The sequence below is a fragment of the Lethenteron reissneri genome, chromosome 9 (assembly GCF_015708825.2).
Source record: "Lethenteron reissneri isolate LAM-NWPU_2019-01 chromosome 9, ASM1570882v1, whole genome shotgun sequence".
Lineage (NCBI taxonomy): Eukaryota > Metazoa > Chordata > Hyperoartia > Petromyzontiformes > Petromyzontidae > Lethenteron > Lethenteron reissneri.
The window spans coordinates 1,613,565-1,637,927 of NC_083787.1; the positions used below are offsets into that span (position 1 = coordinate 1,613,565).

The 24,363-nt window shown below is 47.1% G+C and overlaps 1 protein-coding gene and 1 long non-coding RNA gene across 3 annotated transcripts in view; one reads left to right on the plus strand and one right to left on the minus strand.

Annotated features, from left to right (window-relative positions):
- Window positions 1–3,218, minus strand: part of SALL3 (spalt like transcription factor 3) — a 29,790-nt gene extending 26,572 nt beyond the window's left edge. Inside the window, exon 1 of the mRNA XM_061548610.1 lies at window positions 1,954–3,218. Coding sequence (XP_061404594.1) covers window positions 1,954–2,155 — 202 coding nt within the window. The 5' untranslated portion in view covers window positions 2,156–3,218. The remainder of the gene's footprint in view (window positions 1–1,953) is intronic.
- A 435-nt stretch (window positions 3,219–3,653) lies between these two features.
- The window catches only part of LOC133340414 (uncharacterized), a 34,458-nt gene continuing 13,748 nt past the window's right edge, over window positions 3,654–24,363 (plus strand). The window contains exons 1-2 of one of the 2 annotated variants that reach the window (XR_009754902.1): window positions 3,654–6,118; window positions 6,418–6,514. This is a non-coding gene — a long non-coding RNA (uncharacterized LOC133340414). Of the gene's footprint in view, window positions 6,515–24,363 lie in introns of both variants that reach the window. The other variant, XR_009754901.1, reaches the window with a different exon arrangement.

The following is a 24,363-nucleotide window of genomic DNA, read 5'->3' on the forward strand; positions in this document are numbered from 1 at the left end:
CAATAGAGTTACATCCGAGACGTAATGTAGGTGCGACGTGACAAATCCGCCATTCACTCCGAGCATCACTCCGAGCATCACTCCGAGCATCAAACCAACCTCACCCGGCGAACCCCCCCCCCCACTCCTCGAACCGCACAGGTAAGTTCGCACACGAATATACGCAGAGTTGCACAGGAGCGGCGTTAAACGAGGTACACGTGGTAAACACCATGCACGCGTTCACTGCTACGCGCCGAATTGTGAAGCTACTCTACTAAAGTGGCCGATGTGGATGGTGGCGATGTAGCACGAAGACAAACACAGTCGCACACATTCGCGACGAGGCTGCCAACATTTGGACGAAGTCGGCCCTGCTGTTTCTTCCTCGATCCACGCGCATTCACGGCCTCGCCACGCAAAACCAAACACGTCCGTTCACAGCTAAAAGCGTCGCAGTTTTCTAAATCTAACGATTCGTTTCGCGTCTTCGCTCGCATCATTTTGCGCGGCGATGTCATTCAAAGATCCGAGTCGTTTCGTTCGTTAAATTCTCAAAAACAACAAAAACCGTGACAACACCGCCACCACCAACCCAACAAATCCCTCCCGACATGCCGCCGCCTCCTCTCCATCTTTAATCCGTACAAGTTAGCGGCTGGGCTCTTTAAACAACACCAACAACAATGGGGAAACGAATCCTGCTTATTCCCACACATATTGTTGGTATCTTTAATAAGACTTTATTAACGCGAGGCCGGGCCCACGAGAACACGTGGAAACTCTTGCCCGTATACACGACGACAACAACAATCGGTGTGTGCCACGCTTCTCAAGCCCCGCACAGCTGGGAGAAGAAACAACAGCAAGGCGCAAACCATCGGCGTGGCTAAATGTGCGAGAACCCCCAAACAACGTGTACACAAAGTTAGGGCTTCCCCTCTCAAAGCAAGAGACAAGCCCGTCCCTCCTGCTAAGGATCCCGTGTGTCTGTCGGGCACGGACGTCGCGATTGTTTGCACTTCGCTAAAGTTTCCCCGTCGCTTCTCGAGGCTAATGTTTAACCCGAAGACTCAGCCACCCGGCGAGTGCCGCTTTTGCCTCTCATCGCCACGCCACATACAGTGCAGCAGCAGTCGCTGCTGCGAAGTACGACAGCACGAACACCATCATCATCATCATCACCACCACCACCATCGCGCTTCACGCGGCACGGCACACGGGACCCGCGCCGGGGATGATCGACCCCCGGGCGCCTGCCGCGGACTTCACGACGCCGGCTGCAGCCTCCGCCACTCGTGCCGCAACTTCTCTCCCCGCCCCCATCTCGACACCGCCGAGACGACGAGCATGGGAGAGAAGTTTGCCGAGTCCTGCTCGTCCGGTCGAGCGGCCCGGGGTGTCGCGGTGCCGGGCGAGCAGGAACTTTGTCTGCCTCGGCCGCTGTGCCCCCTTCGCGCCGGACAATGAGCGCAGAGACCGCACGCCGCAGCGAAAACAAATAACTTGTTTCACTCGCTCGCTCGCTCGCTCTCTGTCAGCCGCTCTAACACGCTCGCTCCTCGCTTACTCGGACACAAAAACACCCGCACAAGTCCGCGTTGCTCGTGCCCGCTGGGGCACCGGGCCGGGCCCCGAGTGCGCAGCTCGGCGAGCGACTTTTTAAATGGCCTCACGAGTTGCCGAATCTTTTTTTTGTGCGCCGGAGCCCCCCGAGTGTTTTCGTGACCTTGGTCTCTGTGCCGCGGCACTTCGGGGCAGGCAGCGCGCATTGCTCCGGGTACACATCGGAGAGAGAGAGGAGAAGGAGAAGAAGAGAGGAGAAGAAGAGAGGAGAAGAGACGACGAGAGCGAACGACCCCCGTCGCTTGCCCCAGAAAACAGCGACTTCTCCAGCCGGCACCCCGCGAGCCCACGAGCGCGCAGCGGCGCTCCCGTCGACAACAGAAGCGACCCCGATAGGGACAAACTCACCATTTTCCGAAAGTAGCGGCGGATCTTGGTCCGTCTTGAGCTGCTGCGGCTTAGCCTGCTTGCGGCGCGACATGGCAGATACATCAGCGGCGAATAAAAAAAATACAAATTCTCGAGTTGCAAAATTACGGAAATTAACGCGCGGCGCCACCGCGCATGCCCGGGCAATTATGATTATCAATAATGCATGGCGATTAATCATCCAAGGGCCGCGACGGCTGATTGGCTGCCTTCCAGGGACGCCGCCTGATTATTCAAAAGAGCGGCGCTTCGCGGTTCGCTGTCGCCGTGTGTGGCGGGGCAACCCCAGCGTGAGCGAGTGTGGACGCAATAACCGACACAGAGATAGGGGATGCAGAAGACGAGAGCAAGAGGAGGTGGTGGTGGGTGTGTGTGGGGGGGGAGAGAGAGACGAGAAAAGAGAGGGGGGAGCGAGCGAGCGAGAGGGAGTGGAGTGCGAAGGGGAGAGGAGAGAGAGATGGAACTGGCGGAGAAAAGGAACGCTTTGGAGGGAGTATGAGTGAGAGAGTATGAGCGAGTGACAGAGAGAGTCGGAGAGACGCAGAGTTAGATAGACGATAGATAAAGGAGGGAGAGGAGAGTTTTAAGGCAGAGCCCACAGAATCGCGGAAAGGGAAGTTGGGGAGCTTTTTTTGTGTGCTCGCTCGAGTCTCTGCCTCGCGTGGTCGCCGGCCTCGAATCGACACCGAGAGGAGCACGCGTCCAGCAACACGCGCTCGGCAGTAGAGCAGCAGCAGTAGCCACGGCTCTGTAGTCGTAGTCGTGGGCTGCAGTAGCCCACGACTCGGCAGTAGCCACGACTCGACAGTAGCAGCAGCAGTAGCCACCACTCGACAGTAGCCACGACTCGGTTGTCAGTCTCGAACGGGGCGTCGCGTATTCGATGGCCATCAGCCAGCACCGCGCACGGCAAGCGGAGGGTCCCACTCTTATCGGGCATCCCGGTATATGAGTACAGTCTACCTATATGTATACAAATACACGCTTAAGTATATACATGTGTATAAGTGTATATGTGTGTGCGGGCGACTATTTATAACGTAGATTCTCCAGTCGTGGGTGATGTGTCCGTTTTATGCGTTCGCGCGTATACGAGCTCCGATTGCTGTTCTTTACATCGCGTTGTTTAGCCTCTATCCCTTATACAATTGCGCGCGTGTGTATGCACGTAAGTGTATACGTGTGTGTGTATATTTGTGGGCGCTCCTGTGAATAGGTCGAGCACGGGGAGAAACAACGGTGTCGGTGCGATATAAGTCGGCAGGGTTTACCATACCCAACCCCCGCACCCCCTCCCATCACCACCATCCCCTCCAACCCCGCCACATCACAACGCTACCGCGTCCCACGATCGAGGTCCCAAGTCGGGTCCGTGCTGGGCGCGCCGCTAGGCAGCAGCAGCAGCAGCTACATCAGCTACGGCTGTAGCCTTTGGAGAGTGGCCTGGGGTGTCCCGTGCGTGGGATCACGCAGAGAGCGACAAAGTGCCGTTTTGTCGGGATTAAGCCGGGCCCCTTGTACCCAGCGTGACAATAATTAGTCCCAAACGCCGCGCGATACGCCGTGTTAAATAACGGGGGCAGAACAGAAAGGGAGGGAAAATAGACGGGGGGGGGGCAAGGCGGAAAGTTGCGTGCGACCGGGGGTAACGATTGTCTCCGAGTTGTCTTCTCGAGCTGTTGACTTGGGGAACTTTGCCGCGTGTAGGTGCGCAGCTAAAGGGACACTCGCCCCCTTACGCGCGCGGAGCCGTGCACGACAGGCAGACTTAGCAAGCAGCAGCGATGCTAAACTCGAGCGATTGACGAAGATTCCTTCAACGCAAGCTCGGTCCGAACTCGTTTTGTTTTTGTCATTGTGCGCGACCATCGGACCCTCTCCATACAGTTGGGGGTTGTTGGCCGTTCACGCACGGACCCACTGACGCGATGGAGAATTACTCGCCTCTGCAATTTAGGTCGGCGAAGTGCTACCAGATTCATGGAAACAAACACAGCTTAAGCGACATCGTAATACCCCCCCCCCCTTCTTTTTTCCGTTGAAAATTTAAATACTTTTGCAACGTGAAATGCGTCTTGATCAAAACTAATAAACACACGCGGACGCGCGCGCGCGCCCCGGCACCAATCCGTAATTGTGCGCACAAATACAGAACGGACAATAATTCGTAGCAAGCGCGTACGTATTATTTTGCAATGTCTCAACAACAACAACAACAAAACACGACATTACCACCGCTCATTCTTCCGATTTCCAGCTAAGCTCGGCGCGCTTAACTACAGGATTGGAACACACCATAAAAGTTGAGGTCTTTCAAGTGGGCGCCCATCTGTGCATATTCCGTTTACAAAGCGTGCGGGTATTTGTCACAGCACGGAATGTTGCAATTCTGACGTGAATTCAAACTCAGTGGCGTGGTCCTTTCGCCTGTACCGCCCATACACACAAACACAAGCACGCGCGCGCGCATAGACACAAAGACAAAGATCCCCCGTATGGCCTTAACGGACTGTTGGGGCAAGCGCTGTTAGCGAGCACCTATGAAGGTCCGTAACGGCACACGAAGGAGTGGGTGGCCAGCACCACGCCCGACCGCCTTTGACACCCCAGTGGCGATGTTTACACACCGCACCAGGTACTCATTTGAGGCTCAGTTGACCTAGGGGAGGCCCAGGACCGCATATACATACATCCATAGATGCACACGTGCACAGACACCCACAAAGACACAGGTACGAACACACACAGGTAAAGACACCAATACACATACGAACACACGTAGACATACCAACACATAGACGTACTAACATCCGTACGTATACGCAAACAAAAACAGACACGGACACACGGACAGACACATACACACAAACACACAGGCATATACACACACACACACGCCCTTGTGAGACACGTTCTTGGACAGTCGTGATATTCACTGCAATTACTCTTTGCCACGATACCGTTGGCGACTTTTCTGTGGATTTTTGGCAAATCTTTTGTTTGGAATTGCGAGGCAGTCAAATTCGGACGAAGCCACTTATATCAACTCGTATGGAGGAGAAACAAATATCATAGCGTGCATATCAGACATTTAAATGCTGTATAATTATTGTTAATTACAGTCCAATATGGATAACTTTAAAAGTATGTTTGTGGAATTCACGCCATTGCTTGGTTTGCTAGATGTGTATCTATTCTATACCCCGCGGGTTCAAGTGGACTCGATAACGGAAGGAACATGCTGATACATGAACATGTTTTTGCATCATACAAAATGTTTGCATAATAGGATCGAAAATTAAATTTTTTGTTGCAATATTTTTTCCCTATAAAAAATCAACAACACTGTCGCTGCTGGGGGATATTGTTTCCCGACGTATCAAGTGCACCAAGCAGTGTGTTATTATTACACTATATATATCTTGCTTTTGTAAGTATATCAATCCCATATTACGAATTACGTTGTCGCCAATGAACACCCTTTCATTCATTAAGCCGACAGTTCATCGCACACGTGAATGTCGTCGTGGATTAAGCGTTTCCCACAATTCGAAGTTTCTTCTTACGAATATTATTCCTTTCTTACAAAAACGTTCGCCATTCGTGTCTTCTTTTGAAAGCAACAACTTAAAAACTACAAAAAAAATCACGCTTTCCGGGCTAAAACATAATGCCATGCTCCATGTGCGTTTTGTCTTCTCGCGAGCTGGGGGCAATGAATAGCGCTTCGTCAATTATAACTCGGACAGCCAATTAAGAACTCCACTGATTTATGCAGTAACAATCAATGTAAGGTGAAAGACAGTACCACCGATTCATCCTTCTGCTTATAGCCAATGCTGCAATACTTGTGCCTTCAGACTCGCGAATGAATCGCGTTTGTGTTCGCTTCTCTTCATCAACAGTCGCGAGCTTCTCAACTTTGTTGTTGTTGTTGGCGCAACTTATCAAGATGCGCATTCGGTATCATTATCATCATCATTGGCAGCAACTGAGCTCCACAAGTCCCATGGCTATCCCTTCGACTGAGACGGAGGTTGACGCTTTATTGTTTTTTGTGTTTCCGAATGTAACTGTCATCAGATGTTAACAGAGGGGTGAATTCATTTCAGACATCGCGTTAGTCAACAGCACACTGAACACGGTAAGCGTCACTTAATGTTGCCGAAAACGAAACGTATGCAGTAGACTGACTTGTAGCCCTCACTCAGATCAATGCCTGGTATTCAGAGCCGAAAGATAAGGGTCATATCCCGAAACGTTATATACTTTTAAGTTATAAGGTTGTGTTAATGTTCTGAGTACTGTATTGTTTCTCTAGTGGTGATTGTGTATTCGAATCACTGTTAACAGGAGTCCTTTCTTTGTTGTTGTTGTGTGATGTTGTTTTTGTTGTGTGATGTTGTTGTTTGATGTTGTTGTTTGATGTTGTTATCCACTCAGCCACTGGAATATCACGAAACTCCGAATGGAAGGGCGCAAAATGACCACCACCAGGACTACCACCACCACCACCACCAACCACCACACGTCATGAGTTGTGAGCACAACCATCGAGCTTATCAATGCAACACCACCAACACAACCAACACCACCACCAACACCACCAACACAACCACCAACACGAACATCACCACCAACAGCACCACCAACACCACGAACACCACCAACAACACCACCAACACCACGAACACCACCAACAACACCACCAACACCACGAACACCACCAACAACACCACCAACACCACCAACACCACCACTACCACCACCACCAAAAACAACACCACAACCATCACCAGAATGACCACCACCACTACCACCACGAACAACAAACACGTCAAATGTCCACTCAATTTGCATGACAATTGGATCGGCGCGAGTCTTTGCGCATGGCGAGGACTCAGCGGGATGATCAATCGGTGGCGCATGGAGGGCGCAAGCAGCAGGGGAGGTGTTGGAGGGTGGGGGGGGAGGGGTGTGTACGGGGGAGGGGGGTGCGAGGGGGTGCGACGGGGGTGGTTGCGGGGGTCGTGCCCGACTCGGCGGGGGTCCGCAGTTCCGTGACCGCCAGCCCCTTCTGCGGCCGGGAAGGGGCTGACAGATGGCCGCTCGGTTCGGCTCCGCGTGCTCATGAAAAACAAGTAATCATCATCATCATCATACGCCATAATCAATCCACTGCTGGATGGAGATATCCCAAAGTCCCCTTCTTCTAGAATACACCTTCGTTGAAATAGTTCCAACTAGCACCTGCACGCGAATCTCATCGCTCCATCTCTTTGCTGGAGGTCCTCTCGGACGCTTTCCATTGCTTGGCCGCTACTTCGTTCACGATTCGTGACCACTGCATGCCACCGTCCCTTTCGCGTCGCGTCGTGTCCATTGTCCTCCTTGCTCTACCCAATAGTTTCAGGTATAAATTATGACCCGGGTACGTTCTCGCTATGCAAATACACACACACGGGCGGCTTAATTGCAGTTTGGGTCTGTCCGGGTGGGCTCCTCGGTAATTATTTCGGCATCCGACGCACCCCGTCCAGTGAACCTCTCGCTCGGGCTGCGACAACGTCACGAAGTCGCCTGCCACCGGCTCTCGTCGACCGGCGATTCGGAAAGAAAAATCAGTGACAAATTAACCCCTTCACACGATGTATGCACGTGTTGCATACATGTGTACATACATGTGTACATACATGTGTACATACATGTGTACATACATACACGGCCCTCGCTGGCAGGCTCTGCCCTAAGACCCCGGCATATGACCGTCGTTACATATCTCTGCACGTGGCCACCACATCCAGTATACATACTTCTTGCAATGCGCACGGAGTTCCCATGTCCGCGTGCCCGTTTACGTGTGTGTGTGTGTGTGTTTTATGTCGCGTGTTGTAACGCACATGGATTTATTTTAAATATCTACTAAGCGGCGGTGACATCACTACGACTCTTGTGCCATGCTAGGTGCACCTTGAGTCTATCATGTGAAGTGTCGAAGGCTCGCTGCTGCTGACAGGAGGTCACGGGATAGACCCAGGTGTTATGGGGTTGACTCAATGAGATGACTACTGGCATATGCACCACCACTTGTGCCCCCCTCCCCACCTCCGCTGTTACTTTGGGGGCGACCGCCTTCCTCAACTCTGCCCAGTAGCCTCCTGCGCGAACCTCCTGCACGAACCTCCTGCACGTACGTACAACATACAAACGCCATGCGTAAAACATGCAAACGCCATGCGTACAACATGCAAACGCACGCGTGTAGCGCACACGGCCTCGACCCCCGTCAACACGGCGCGCTGCCCCGCAGGACGAGAATGCTGCAGCGAAACGCAGCGGCGGCTCGATTGGGGAGGCTGGCGAAGCGCTCAACGTGGCCGAGGTTTATTGACCACCGGGACGAGTTGTACAGTGCCAGTCCTTTAAGGCGTGTTCAGTGCCCGTGGAGGCAGTGGAGAGAGAGAGAAGGGCTCGCTCCAGCGTGAAGAGAGCGCTCCTTAAGAAAGGGAACCCCGTGGAAGAATGGCTGACCACTCGCCCCCCCCCCCCCATTAATGGAACGAGTCTCGTTAATTCGCCAGAGTTTTGTGCGAAGATTTGCCCCCGTCCCTCTCTCTCCGATTATTTTTATTCCCCCCCCCCCCCGCGTGCTGCGAATGCGCTTCATGAGGGCCATGCCTCTCTCTCGCTCAGCGTGTTGTTGTGTGCGCGCGTGTATTGTGATTCGTGCAATCAGGCGCTTAAAAAAAAACTCACTTGAACCCATCACCTGTGTCACGTAGGTATTGTTCCAAAAATGACAAAGAAACAAATGTAGCTGTGTTTGCACAGTATCAAAGTAATTGGTAATAAGGATGCACCTTATGTCCGTACAATTAGTGGTGTGTGTGTGTTTTGCGTGCCCTGGTGTGCTGTTACATTTTAGAAGCCTCTGTTTTTTGTTGTTGTTTAAATATTAGAGTTTCATCTTCGGCGTACGCAGGCTCCTATCGGTCTTCTCTGTGTAACTACGTTCATTTGGCTCATCTTGCAATCTGTTGTCTTCCTCTCACTCTTCATTTACACGTCCACACAACAGCGGATCAGCATAAAGATGAGTGGGGATGGCACTGGAAATAAACCAAACAAACAAAAGACATATATATAAAAACAACCACACACAACAGGCCATTTGTTCTTCCAGCGATTAATGTAAATAGGTTTGAGGCAGGTCTTACGTTTGAACTGGGTTATAAAGCAAGCAATGGTAAATACAAAATGACTCCTTTGCACAATTTAAATAATGGTATTTTTAAAACCCACGAAAACAACATGGGGTCTCAGACAAACATCCAACCTCTACATAAAACACATGAATACACTCATAGTCATAAAAATAAAGCACTTTTGTTTCTACTGCTTGCCTCCCAGCAGGGCAGGGCAATGTTGCTGCAGCAAGATACCATTATATTCATTGGAGCAAATCAAAGTTTTAATTCTCAAACAACAGGAAGCTTTTATTACACGTTTCCAATGGCGTTAAACTCACATCTGGGAACAAACTGCTGATCACCCCAAAATAAAGTTCATTTGCGAATTTATTTTTTTAAACTCAAATTAAGCGCTTTGTGCGCACCAATTATACACGTTTACTCTTCCGACGACTTCACGTGGATTTTTGTTTTGTTCGCGCGTGAGATGTTTGGGAACAATCTAGCCGCAATTGTGCTCGTCATTTATTTTATTTTATACCTACGTGACTTTACCGAAAGAACCAAAGAATATTTTAAAAGGAGTTAACGTGCTCTCTGATTACAAATGCGTGGTACACGTCACGTCTGTCGGACAAAAACGTCGGTATCTCATTCTCATAACCTGGGGTGGTGGGGGTGGTGGGGGTGGTGGGGGTGGGGGTGGTGGGGGTGGTGGGGGTATTGATTTTCAAAAGAAAACGCAAGAGCCGCATTAATTGTTCATATGAAGCCAGTTGCGAGATGACTCATTCCGCACCGGTTCATGGCACATGCTACGAAAGAAAGTTGACACAAACCTCAGCGACATCATTATGTGGACTTCTCGGTTTTCACTCTTTAAGGTGACGTGTAGCAGTTGCCAAAGGATAAAATGTAAAAAGAAAACGTGTATTAACATATCTGTGTCTATTCTCTGACAGTGCCAACACTGCATGAAAGAGTGATTATTTGGCCAAATCTTGCCCTGGGCTTATTGGACCTTCCCTGGTTTAGCCACGGAGGGGAGTCATGGTGTAATGGAGTGCACACAGCAATTATGAGAACATCAGGGTGGTTACATATGACCACCAACATCATCAGCTATTGTCAATTCACTGCTGGATGAAGGCCTCCCCAAGCTTTTATCATCTCTCTTCACTGCACGATGCAGCAATCCACCCAGCACCTGCACACGAACTGATGTCACTGCTCATTCTCCCCAGATGCGTTCTCTTCCTTGAACTGCCATTCTACCAGCACGTCTTACTATCGGCCAGCGTCGCTTGTATGTATGTATGTTGAACTGTACGTGTTTACGTTGAACTTCTTTCGCACCATACGCAACCGATCGTGCTAATCGGATGTCTGGGGGATGGATAACAAAACTTAACGCGAATAAATTAGTTTTCAATCTAGATTTAGAAGTGCAGAGCTCCAGTGGCTTCCTAATGCCGGAAGGAAGAGCGTTCCAGACGGCCGCAGAAGTTTATCTGAAAGCGCAGCGCGATGCAGTGACCGTCTTTGTTGGATGTGCTGGTCGATCCCACTTAAATGTATGAACAATGCGAATGATGTCATGAACTCTGCGTGTGCTCTCGAATCCACGTGTTCCTCTTTATGTCTTTCACTGTCATTCAAGCACGCGTCTCTTCATACTTTGTTGCCCACATTTCAGTTTTTGTTCCTTTATTTTTGTTAATATTCGTGCTTTTGAACCATGTGTCATAGCAGGTGGGAGTACACACACATTGAATATTCCGTTTTGTTAGGCACGTCGGTATGTGACGTTTCACAATCGAGTTCAGAATTCTAAAGGCAGTCCAACCAAAAATATGAATCGTTCAACATTCTTACTCGGTGATGTATTAAACTAAAAACAGTCCCCATGTTCACCAGTGGGTCAGCTTGCATTTATAATTCGACAAATATTGTTTGTTGTTGTAAGATTTGCCATGTGGTAGAGTAAGGGCGTATTAATAATAATGAATTCAAACAGTGAACTTCTTGAAGAGTGATTTGAGCATAAATCCAGGGTTGGGTAAGGGCTTTAGATGCATAATCCATATTTCATATCCAACAACAAACAGTGAACATATGACAATGAAACAGAGGTGTGCATGTGTGTGATATGTCTGTGTACATGTGTGGATTTTGATCATTTGTACATATTATTTTACGAAGGTCAGGGTTTGTGATCAACCGGATTGCATTCAAATAAATCAAATATATTGTTCTAAGTCTACAAAAGCTAGGTACTGTATAATGGAATTTGAGATTCACTTGTTCTGATGGATAGTATGTAAGTGGTCAACGGTTAAAACCCTTCTTTCCAAATCCAGCTTGAACGCACGATTGGTTGGCCATGCGGTTTATTCACAACGACATTAGAATATATCGTCCTAAAATCGCACGAGATAAATAACTGCGTAAGCTTCCATAAACGGAGTAAGTTATCACCCGCGTCAGATTTGCCGATGACGCAGTCAGTACGATGACCAATCGAAATGAAATCCAGGAAATGAAGAACTTTACAAAGAAGAGCGTGACTTGAGGCCAAAGATAAATGTCACCGAAACAAACGTCCCTAACAACAAGTTCGCTCCAACAAAGAGAGCCATCTGTTGGGAGGGACGCAACTGAAAAACACCACACAGAGTATATGCGTACCTGGGGCAAGTACTGGGACCAGGATGAAACTGATGAACAAAATGAATGAGCAGGCAGAAGATTGGAGTGGGTTTGGAAAATGTGACCTGCCCATGAAAAGGCAACGTGCCGATGTGCCTAAATATGAGAGTTTTCAAATGAAGCACATTTCCTGCTATGACACGTGCGACATAAACATGGAGACTGCGTGACAAAAACAACGTGGAAGGAAAACTGAAACGTATACAGAGAAGAAGCTAGCGGGGGGGGGGGGGGGGGGAATTACAAATAAGAGCCAGAAATAGGAACACTTGGATCAGAGAACAAATGCAAATCAGTGACATCGTATTGACCGTCGCGAACAGTAAGTGCGCTTGGACAGGACACCACCGCTGTAAGAGTTTGATGGCCAACGCACGGAACTGATGGGAGAATGGCAGCCAGAAGAGTGAAAGAGGCCACGAAGATGGGCACCACGGATACGGAGCGATTTGAACAGTTCATTGATTATGGCAATGCAAGACCGTGATGTGGGGAGGCCTTCACCCAGCAGTGGATTGATCACAGCTCTTGTTGGTGTTATGATAGCTGAACTGAGGTTCATTCATTTAATCATATTTTCACACTTTTGGGGAATTTAAATATAACATTTCATACGTTGGCCTGTTGAAGAATACCATTGATAATATTTCTCTGGCAAATGTAATTACATGGAATGATCATGTTCCGCTATTATATTTGATGAATACGAATATTTAATATGATTTTAAGCAGCAGCAAGTTGTCCATTAAACTTTGTAAATTAATGTCCCTTTGGTTAATCCAAGCGTGCACAGCATTTGGTGGCATGACCCCAGAGTTACCCAGGCCTCTGCAGCTGCAATAAATGTTCTCTTTTCATTGAAGATATATTAAACATTCACACATACAAAAACTGGGATAGAGAATCATTGCTCAAATTACGCTAATAAGGGCTATGTCACCCTTGACATACGCTTAAAAAGGAATAAAGTCTCAACACATTCAACGACACCACTGTGGCCGTTAAAATAGAAAGTACGCAGTCGGTGACATGTGGGGCAATGACTCTTCTTCACAGCACAGGGAGGGCAGTGAAGTAGGACCATTGCATGAAACGTCGCCTTTAATATACTTGTTCTCGTTAAGGCCACAGTGTTGACAAATGCGTTGAGCTGTATTGTTATTTGTGCTTGTGCACCACTGCCAATGCAGACTCACCAATTAACCTGTTTAAAACAATGCCAAAGGCACATTTTTAATTTGACAAAGCAAGTCACTGACCAAATCTCCTGGACTGCTTCTGATTCTAACAGCTATCAGAAACTAAGCAGGGTTGAGCCTGCATAGTTGTTTGGATGGGCAACCGCCACGCGTAAAGCAGATGTCCGTACCCTTTTGCGATGCGGTGAGGGTAAGCAAGAGGGCAGTGCAGTAATAGCAATTGTATTGTACTTCTATGTTCCCCACCTTCACCCAGCCACACTCACGAGGATGGTGAAGCATGGTGAGAAAGAAAAGCCTCTCGTGGGGTAACAAAAAGGGTGGTACACGCCCGCACGTGCACATTAAGCAAAGCCCTTTTGAGCAGCCAGCCGTTTGCTGGAAGGACAGCTGGGCTTGTGAAATATTTGGCTAGCGATGGTCACCTGTTTCCCGCAGTACAGCGTTACAGATATGAATCACCTAAGTTGTTTGTCAATGCTCGAAGGGTCAATACAGGGTGTTGCAATGATGAATGGTGGCAATGACAAGGTGCAGCATTTCATCATTACCTTAAGTATTCAAGGAAACTCAAAGTAAAATGGACATTTGCTCCAATATCCTAAGGTCAGGCAATAACATGTATTTGCGTAATATCTTCTGCAAGGCTTGGCCAACAGTTTTTTTTATTTTCCACTGATAAGGAATGCTGTCGTTACCTTGTGATGCACGCATATTTACCTGTTTAAAAAAAGCGATGTGTCAACACCTTGGTAGTGTCGGTACCAAGACACAGAGACCACGAGGCCTAGGTCACCATGGTGTATATATGTCAATAAAACAATAAAATGTATTTCACCGATAGTGTGGTTCGTTGTATAAATATAGCTACTGATCTGGCCTTGATCCAAACAATACGCAGGTGGAACATAAAAGCAAGTTTGTACAAATAATGTAATTTCACACTGACGGGTGCAATGAATGTTCAGAGCAATAAAATACAATGACACTTGTCCTCAAATAACTTTATTTCCGCGCAGTCTTCTCAGTTCATTTTCCACATCTCGGCGAGGTCCCAGTGCCTATTTACAGTGAGAGAAGCAAAAAATGGGCTTTGATGTGCAGTGGAAGGGCGTCCTGCTATCAGTCCAGCGCTGGGACAGCAGATGCAGCCGTGAAGCCAGCGCCAGATGTAGAGCACCTGACATCACAGTCAAGTTGGACCTGGGGAAGATGCTGGTCTACCCCCCCCCCACTCCATTCTCGACCGCCCCCTCCTCCGTCCCATCCCCCCCTTCATCCCAATCCTAACCATGCCTCCACAGCCCTGCCCACCCAATTCTTCACTTCTCGTTTCTGCTTCACACGACAGAAAATTTCCCAAACAGCCTTTACAGACTGTTTCGGGGGGGCGGGGGGGGGAGCAGGTGCTGTTAGCAAGCACTTACGATGGGGGTGGTGTAGCTCCCACCACGCTCAGTCACCTTTGTATCCCAAGTGATGATGTTAACACCCCGCAGCGCGTACTCATTTAAGGCTGAGTCGATGTAGGGGAGGCCCAGAATCTGGTTAATATATTTGTCACCCAATGTTGGCCATTCGAAGAGTGGCCGGGTGAGTAGCCCAGTGCCATAACTACTGCACTTCTGCTCCCCACTCTACACTCACGCGCACTCGTTCCTCCGCGCGTCTCGCTTTAAGTACTTTCTTTGCCGTACACGTGTTGAGGCATGCGCCCCACGAACCGTGGATGTGACCTGGATGCCTTGTTCCTAAAGCGCGATTATGTTCATTGCTTTTATCTGTTTCCCTGGTCATTCAACGAACGCTCGTCTACAAAAATGCAAATGTGCAAGCGCTCAAAAAGAACTCGAGCAATTAACATCTGCAATTAATTCTGAATCTGAAGAACAAATGTTGCTATGAGACAAATTAACCAATGGGGATTTTGAAAAATAGAAACGTTAAAATGATTTTTTATAATGAATCCTTTGACAGGTGTGCAAGAAAACCACTCACAATCAAAGTGTGATTGTCTATTTTCACATAAATTGTATTTTGAAAAAACAATTATACTTTCAAAGATATAATTAAATATATTTTTCTGTAAACAAATATACCAGCAGCAGAATTATATAAACACAAACACACGCGCGTACACAATCACATTAACAAAGTCAAGGTGAAATATCGCTATGCTTAGGTGGCCGGCAATAATAATTAGAGTGTATGATTTAATCATCCAAACAATGCAATCCATTCTTCCTACCCAAGCTCAGAAATGTAAACATCATACGGGGGAGGGGGGGGGGCTCGAGTCGATTTCCCTCTGTAATTACCCGCAATGATTTGGAAAATATGATAGTAAATCACGTGCGGAATCAGGCTCTCGCACCCAACTGTGAGGCCCTGATAACTCGCGGATCAATATTTACCATTTAGTTTTTAATGGAAAACAAAACACGGGAGCCGAGCTACATGAAACCCACGACCCGGCAATAAATCTCCCTAATTTTTTTTATCAGCCAGCACTTGACATCTCATGAGTGTACGTGGCTCTGAGCCACGCTGCTACGTTTGGCTTACGCGCGATGGGAAGAAAGCGGCAGCGATATTCTCGCTCAACGTAGTTGGGGGGAACTTTAATCCGCGCTCAAAAATAATTTTTTGCCCAAAATTCCGTGATGCCAGACGGAGATATTTCGATTTTTGCTGGTTACCACCTGATGTCAAATAACGATCCTGTAGTTCGCAGTTCTTTGCGTGACCAATCACCGTGAATTATGTGATTATTTCAAATGAGTGGAGGTTATCAAATAAGTCACTCGTGTTAGCCATTTAATAATATTGGTACTCGTATAATGTTGCTGCTGCAGTAGGTGGTACCGATTTCTGCTGTGGCGCATGGACTACCAAAGACGTGTCTGCTAATTTCCTCAAAGTGGTGGGGCCCTCTTGAGATGCATCGGGGTGACTTGTACTTGTGTTTTATTGTATTGTATTAGCGGCTCGGTGGCTTATTGCATCACGGGGTCGTATCAGGTGGCAACGGTGGCATTGGTTTGGGGAGGTCTTAATCCAACAGTGACTTTCCATGGTTGATAATAATTAATTGTATTTAAATGTACATTTTATATTATGCCCACATTTTCACAGATTCACATGTGCATATCTTTCACGTTTTTGTGATGTACACTTCAGGGAAAATCATTCTCAACAAAACTGCGGTGCGTATAAATAGTATGGCGAACCTTTTCAGCGATTATCAACGTCATATTTGAAACCCTTTGAGTGACATTTTTTGGTCAGTAAAAATTTCCACGAATTAATCACCTGAACCTGCGTGCGTCTTCCCACTCCCCCCCTCTGGAAGAATATTCAACTCAAGAATCTTTGATCAAAGTTGGCCGCAGTCCACGTGTGCAGGCATGCAGCGAATGAGCAGCATACAAACACGAGAAATTCGTTTTGCCTAATCGCGCACGTTTGTTCTGTCCCCGGTTGTTTTCGTTTTAGATATTGAAAACGATAGAGCACAGAGCAGCATTTAACTTCATCGGTTCTCAACTAATGGAGCGTGATAGCTTACATAGCGCCGTACAGTTCCTGACTCACACTGTGCTTTCAAACGTTACGCAACCAGTCCCGTTAAGAGTGTTGATCTGCCGATCATTTTTCAGGACACCCGCACATTCTATTCGTGCTAAAAGAGAAAGAACGGCCATCGATCTGTTTTTGGCGTGTTCGTGATGTCTATTAAAGGGCGAGCTGACGTGTAGCAATGGCATTGTTTATCAATAGGCTTTGAAAAGTTCGCTGGGACTGCAGTTGGGGTGTCTTGACATCGCACATGACACGACACTGTAGACAGGAACGCCCAGGTGATCTTGGGTTACAGGAAATGACTCAGTCGGCGGTCGGTTTATTGCCGTTATGAGTAATAATGTATAATGCATGAGCGGCCCCCCTGTTATGGCCACCGTGGAGGGTTAAGTTAGAGATTAATGCGCCTCCGTTGTCATGGGCTGCCCACTTAAAATCCATCTGTCAGCCTGGCAAGGACGTCAGAACACAAATATTTTCCGAGGCATATGAAAACCCTGAACCCTGTCCAATAAATCACCCCCTCAACGCCGCGTTGTCTTGTTAGCACAAAAAGCACCCCTCCTCCTCCTCCGTATCATCTCGAGCTGGCAGCGCATGCAATGCTCGTTGTGTTATTGCACAAAAGACGAGGCTTATTCCAATAGAAACGGAGCCTCGGTGCAGTTTCTGAAAGTTGACCCAAGCTTGATGCTTTGTCTTTCCTTTTTCTTTCCTGCAAGTGGCCGCTTTAGGGGGGGGGGGGAGGGGGGGGGGACAGGTGGCATGCAGCGAGGCGACCGGTGGCGCTCACCAACAACAGCGAAAACACCGAAGGCACCCAGAAGGGCGGGCAGCGGTGATCAGAGGAGACCTCGGCTGCTGGTCCGCTCTTGATCAAGCCCGACTCTGTAGGACGGGCGCAGGCTTCGTCTGCACCCCACCCCACCCCCAGTACTGAATGGCTTCGAGTCATTTTCCCAGGTGAAAATCTGCACCCACGGCGATTCGATTGTCACGCAGCACGGTCGCCATTCACTTCCAAGATTTTTTTGGTCTTTGTATTTTTTTGGGTTATAGCCCATTGAGCTGTTTTTTGTTGTATACTTTCTGACTCACGTGTACGGTTCTGTTTTATTCCATTAGTTCTTAATGTGATATTGGTGTAATTATCGTATAGCTTTGCGTGAATAATAAATAATAGATTTTCGACATGGGTACAATTCAATTAACGGACCGTCCGTGTGCTAAAGGAGGGAACGCACCCAAAATAATTCCCGCCGTGGAAATGGAATTAAATCTGCTCGTGCGCAGGACAATCGGATATATTGTTGCTTCACAAGACCGTGAGAGATAGCGAGACGGAGTGGGAAGGCCTTCACCAAGCAGTGGATAAGATCGTCGCTGCTGATGGCGACGATCGTGTATAGTGATTAATCTATGCATCTTTACGTGGCTACCGGTTAAGGCTCTAACACGAGAGTGTTTTAATGAACACGGCATGACACACGGACAGCCATCGACAGGACATATATTGTGACCCAACAGGTCTGGGCAGCTGGCTTCAATTCAGCTGCCAATGTTCTATTTTACTTTGTGGCACAGCCACCAATGCCAGTTTATTACCCCGATCCACTTGAGGTTGTTATAAAATGAGACACCTGAAGACGACTACGTGCTGTCGGGAATGTTTCATATCCAGAATGAATGTTATGTTATGTTACAAAGAGGTAAAGGTGTGGCCCTGAATTGTTTTGCTTACTCCAATGTTGGCAGAAATGCCTTCAGTAGAGGAGAGCTCAATGGAGCTCCTCTCGAGGAAATTTGGCCTACTCTTCCATACTCGCCAGATGTTTTGGAAGAGGCGGACGTACCCTGCGTTTATGCTGCGGCTGGGTGGATAGAGGTGACGGGGTGGGGTAGTGGGAGATTCCAGAAACTTGCTTCATTCTTTAAACTGCCAAATCAGGAGATAGACTCTAACCGGCACCCCCTGGATGCCAAGTCGATTGCGCTGTACCATTACGCCACTGTGGTAGCATCCCGGACGGAAGGGTGATGTGTAAACCCGCATTAATGGAGTTGCCCAAACATATGACTATAGGATCGCAGAGCTCGGACAATTGTTGATCGATTCATTGTGGTGTACACATTTATTCTGCTGATTGGACAGAGGCAGGGGGGTTTAAGAAAAACTGTTTCTGTCACTCCTGGAGATGGAAACAAACCTGCGTCCTCTGGATTGCAAGTCCGTTGTGCTCGCTTTTACATCACGGCGGCATCCCGATCATCAACATATTAACCATTATCTATTCAGAAATAGCGTCTGAAAGTGATATACATTGCATTGTTTAGTATTAATTTCTTTGGAATTGTGCTATGAATGTTCACTTGATATGTATGCATTGTACGTATCATTTATTTATTTGAAGTATTTTTTAAAATTAATTTCGTGGAGTAGGTGGCATTGTGATTAGTAAACTGCACCATGACCCCAGATAACTGAGTTTGTTTCCTCGTCACAGTTAACGTCGGTGTCGAGTGACACCTGGTGAAGTATGGTCAAACAACCCCGATGGCCAACGTGGCATGGGAAGGCTTTCCCCAGCAGTGGATTGACAGAAGGTTAAGTCAAATTTATATCGCAAACTCCTCTCTCATTCACCACACTGTTTTCCCAGTAACACCCATACGGCTTGGGAAATAAAAACCACTTTGAAAAATTGCTACGTCTGATTTACAAGGAACAAACCATCACTGTAGAATATTAAAATGTGTCGCCCTTAGTGTGGATAAATAAGTAGATTGAAGTAATTTTCAGCAGTCGCGATGTGACGTCACCTTCCAGGCGAATGTATCTTGCACGGTGCGACGCGCCGCTCACTGCTGCGTCATTACGAGGACGAACGAAGCCCTTTTGGACTCCCATTGGGGAAAAACACAATCCACAATCCCGTTTATGACGCAAAAACGTAGCTTATTTATGTACATTGTCAATAGTGACGCGTACGCAGAACGAAAACACCACCACCACCATCTTCATCCCAGCGTGGATGAAGATATCCGTTTGTTTGAGTCGATCCCTGGTCTCCATCACTAAGAAAGGTGAACACATTCCTATCTTGATTACAGTGCTGTTTAGTTGAAATGTTATGCCGATGTAAAAAAAATCACCCAACAACTTTACGATTAAAATAATGCTTCAGGAATATCTCAAATATTCGCTAGAAATTGTGGAATCACCTCCCCCCGCCCCCCCCCCCCAAAAAAAGGCGCTTTTAATGGCAATAATCGGTGATGAACAGGAACGAAATGTAGCAAGAGAAACGGGGTGCACCGCGGGACAGAGAGAGCGAGAAGCAGGCCGAGAAAGAGGCGGTTGCAGGAGGTGGCCCGGAACACAACGGACCGTGGAGTGGACGTGGATACAATGACACAGGACAGACCGTGAGTGGGGGGGGGGGGGGTAAGAGAACCAGGGAAGTGGGGAGTCGTGGTGCAGAGAAGAATAAAAAAATAAATGTAATCGTTTTTACCGTGCTGACGGCCGGTTAGCCACAGCTTGCTGTAGTTACCGGCACACATTGCGTGCGAGTTGTGAAACAAGGGACCCTGCTTGCGCTCTGTGCCTGTACACCCCGGGCTATACATGACCATTATGGTGTCTTGGGCAGCCAGGCGAGCCCTAATCATACGACTCGTCTCGCGCTGCATCAAACGCGCTCCGTCGCAATATGAGAAACACATCCCCTCTCGTCGGCCGCGGCATTGTGCCATAAAAATTTACCAACGAGCGTTGAGAGTGGAAAATAGAAACATTTTGCAGAAGTGAACGCAGGCAGATATTGAACAGCAACAAAAAACGTTCATGTACTTTCCTAGATTTTATTAAATGTCTAAAAAAATTAATAGAGACCCAAATTTGCTCGTGGTTTATTCACAGTCACGTGTCCCACAACACCCTTGTGCTGTCCATCTTTGTTTCGTCTTTCTCCGTCATGTGTTCAGACAAAGTAACCAATCGGAGCTCTCACAACGCTGTGCAACTCTTAGTGTTCGAGAACGGGCCGTGGAAGCGAAAACCACAGAGTTACCCCTGAGATCCATTCACGTGACCTCTGGTCCAACACAGTAGGGGCAGCACTTTCCCATCCGCGATGCCACTGAGAGCAATGTTCAAACGCGTGACAGTCAAATTGATATTTGTAATTCTCGTAGCTACCATTTAGACAAGTTAAGCGCAAAACGAAATTTTACGTGATGGGTTTTTTTCGTGCGTTCATTGGTGACATGGCTAAGACCATGAACTCACTAGACTTGAGAGCCCGGTTTAATCAGAGGCAGCTGTGATCACTGAGCCACCCGGCCACCTCGTGTGTTGTACTTTCATAAATGGAACAGGGATCCAAATGTACTCATGGTTTAGTGGCATGTTTGCGTGTGCCAAGACTCCTACAAAGACAAGGCCAGCCCCAGAATGGGGATTGTAAAACTTGGCACAGTCCCTGTAGTGGATCGGGCACTGACAGCACGACGTCCGTGGGCTTTGGTAGAATGCAGTTAATAAGTTCACAATCACAGGAAAACAAACGTGTGTGCACTTCAAAGCAGTGCTTCTTGAACAGCAGTTCATTTAACTTAAATATATATGCCAAGGAGGAGCAGTGGCTCCATTGTAAGTAGAGACTTTTAATCCTGGCCATGGCTGACGTTATTTAGCAGTGACATCTTAGCCAGGTACCACACGCCCTCTTCAGCAAGTGTAACTGACCAGCGTGGTGAAGTATGTCAAACAACCCCCATGATGGGCACACCATGAAGAGGCCTTCACGCACCAGTGGATTCATTAGAAGCAGCATCTCTAGTTATCCTGGAAGAGTTCGATGAGCTCTGAATATCTTTTTCACAGATGTCCAGTAACAATGGGCTTTGATCATTATGCATACATTATTATGTATGCAGTGATGCATTGATTCAACTATAAAAATGCATTTCTATGTTAAAGATACACAAATCGAATCATGTGCTCGAGAATCGATTATCTATAATTATTTTAGTAAATGATAGTTGGATGCTGATGTTACACTTTTGGTCAACAAAGTGAACTAAACTTAAAAAAAACAGATTTTTTTTTAAAGCAAAGTTAACAAGTTGGCAAGAAAGAGGTGAGCATTATTCATCCTTGAATCTTGACAATTCATCAAACTCTTGGGGGAAGGAGTGAGTCGATAGGAGGTGAATTACAACGTGCCCAATATGTACATATGTATTCACATTAATAAACAAAGTGAAACCATAAATACTGACGCACTGGACATTTGAGCGAACCAGATGCATAGTTACAACCGTACGTGACGCGATCCTAAACACGCAACACGACCCAATGCTAAACATTCAAAAATATGCAAAGCAATCGCTTCATTATTGAACCACTGGCGTGTTTACGCAGTCGACACGAATACCATTAATGCACAATGCGTTTAAGTTATCTGGTCTTTGCAATGGCTTTAGATTAAAGCTGTCGGAGTGCGCTGCGATGTTTTAAGGGGACATTTATGCAAGCGGGTGTATTTCTGCGTGACCCAAAGCAGCCGGCGATTTTGAAAGGCAAGATACCGGGATATTTATTTGCTCTAGAAAGTGCTATAATTGTCACCTGCATGCAAAACAGATGAGCTTTTTTTCTTTGAGAGGCAGTGCCTGCAGAAGCAGTGCCCGATTTATGATTTGCTATTTAATGGCCTTGATATAAAATAACGCCACTTGTATTGAAGCCACTTTTCTTCAATAGTTATATTGCTATGGCCTATTTCTCACGTGTGAGTAAGTGGCCTCTGGGATAGTTTATGTATTTAAGTTGCAAAACAGGTTTACAACATGTTGGCAGTTAATAATTGACCTTACTTTATGGCAGTGTTTACAAGAAATGTTTGGCCGCAATAACATGAAGTGTAATTACACCATACAATAGCTGAAATGAACAGGTACGGGATGGGGGTGCCTACATGGCCATGTGTTCGTGTGCGTGGTTACAAGACCCATTACATAAAACCAATTAAAATTCACGTCAAGGTGAGAATCGGGCTAAACGTAACACGCTTATGCCGGTCCTCGAATAATTAGCCGTACATTTTTTCCGAACAAGACATTAAGCAAGTCATTACATCTCATTACAGCCAGCGACACAGGTAATAAGCTGCTTTTGCTTAGCCCCACTTCTCTTGCCCTTTCCCCGTTCCGAGTCTCGGGGCAAGGACATTCTGAATGTCACGCAGAACGCCAGAGTTATCGGAGTGCAACAATCACATTGCAGAAGGCACGGGAGGTTACGTGATCCGTTTTTTTCTATTTCTTAAGAATACTTATCCTCCGATTAAACTAGTTGAAGCTTGCCGGAGTCGGATGTTATTTTTTATTGACTTAGTGGCCTTGCTTTTAACAGGTGCACCTTGGAACTGCGGACTATAGCTCGCATGATTGATTTGACCAGCCAATGCTCAACTTTAAGATGAAGATACAAAGTGTAGCTTTTCCTGCCTGTAATTTTTTTGTAGTCTTCAAATGTTTTGCAACGTCGCATGTAAAGTCTAACAATACAACCTTCTTTGTTTCTGTTTTGCAACACGTCTGCATACCACTGAGCCATTCAACTAAATCATGGCCCATGTTTATTTTTTTTAAACCCAACAAGAACCTGGCGTTTTTGAGAAGGTAACACAATCTCTAATTTAAAAAGGATGAACCTACCATTTATATTTAACATCTCCATCCCATCATAAGAATACACAAATCAGCTATGTTGGAATTTGCATTTCCATGACGGTCATGTGACCTGCGTGTTGCGTGTGCAACCATCACGATATTTAAAAGAGGGTGAACAGAATTTCTCCGTGTTGCAAAGTCAAGCGCAACTTGTATTTCCAACATTGTTGCAGCCTATGCTGCGTGGAAACAAGCAACATTCTTCTAGAAAGATTTAACTATAATTTGACCACACGACAATGACTATAAATTAATATATCCACCTAAGCAGCACTGCAGACTCCACACTAATTGAATTAAACATTTCAATGTTATTCCTAGATCATCATCGGCCATGACCAATCCACTGCTGGTTTAATGCAAACCAAACTAACACAAATACCTTTTCAACCTGCCAAGGTAATAAGCCACCAAGCACCTGCACACGACGAGCTCATTTCATCGCTCAATCTCCTCGGTGGAAGTCCTCAATGGACGCGTTCCATGCCTTGGCTGCCACTCCGTCATCTTTCTTGACCAACGGCCAGAATCACATCTTCGCGACCACGCGTCCTGCCCAAGCCCACTTGCTTTTCTTCACGGGTTCAACGACACAATTCACCTGCATAAATTCTCTTAATCCATGCATTCGTGTTTCTGTCCCTCAGTGTAACTTAACGCGTGCATCTCACCATGCTTCATTGCACACTTTTCAGTTGTTGTTTCCATATTTGTTTTGCGAGTGCTCGTGTTTCCAAACCGTAAGTCAAAGCAGGAATTGCGCACCTATTCAACGCTTTTACAGACATTTGGCACAGACCGCGTGCTGGAGGAAGACACGTGCGCCGATGTGAGATCGTGAACAAAGGGTGCCCCCATTTATACTCGATGTGCAATGCAGCCAACAGTCACAGAGATTAACATACATTTACATGCGTGTTATTTACACGACCAGAAAGTGTTGTTTACAGAATAGTGTACCACACCA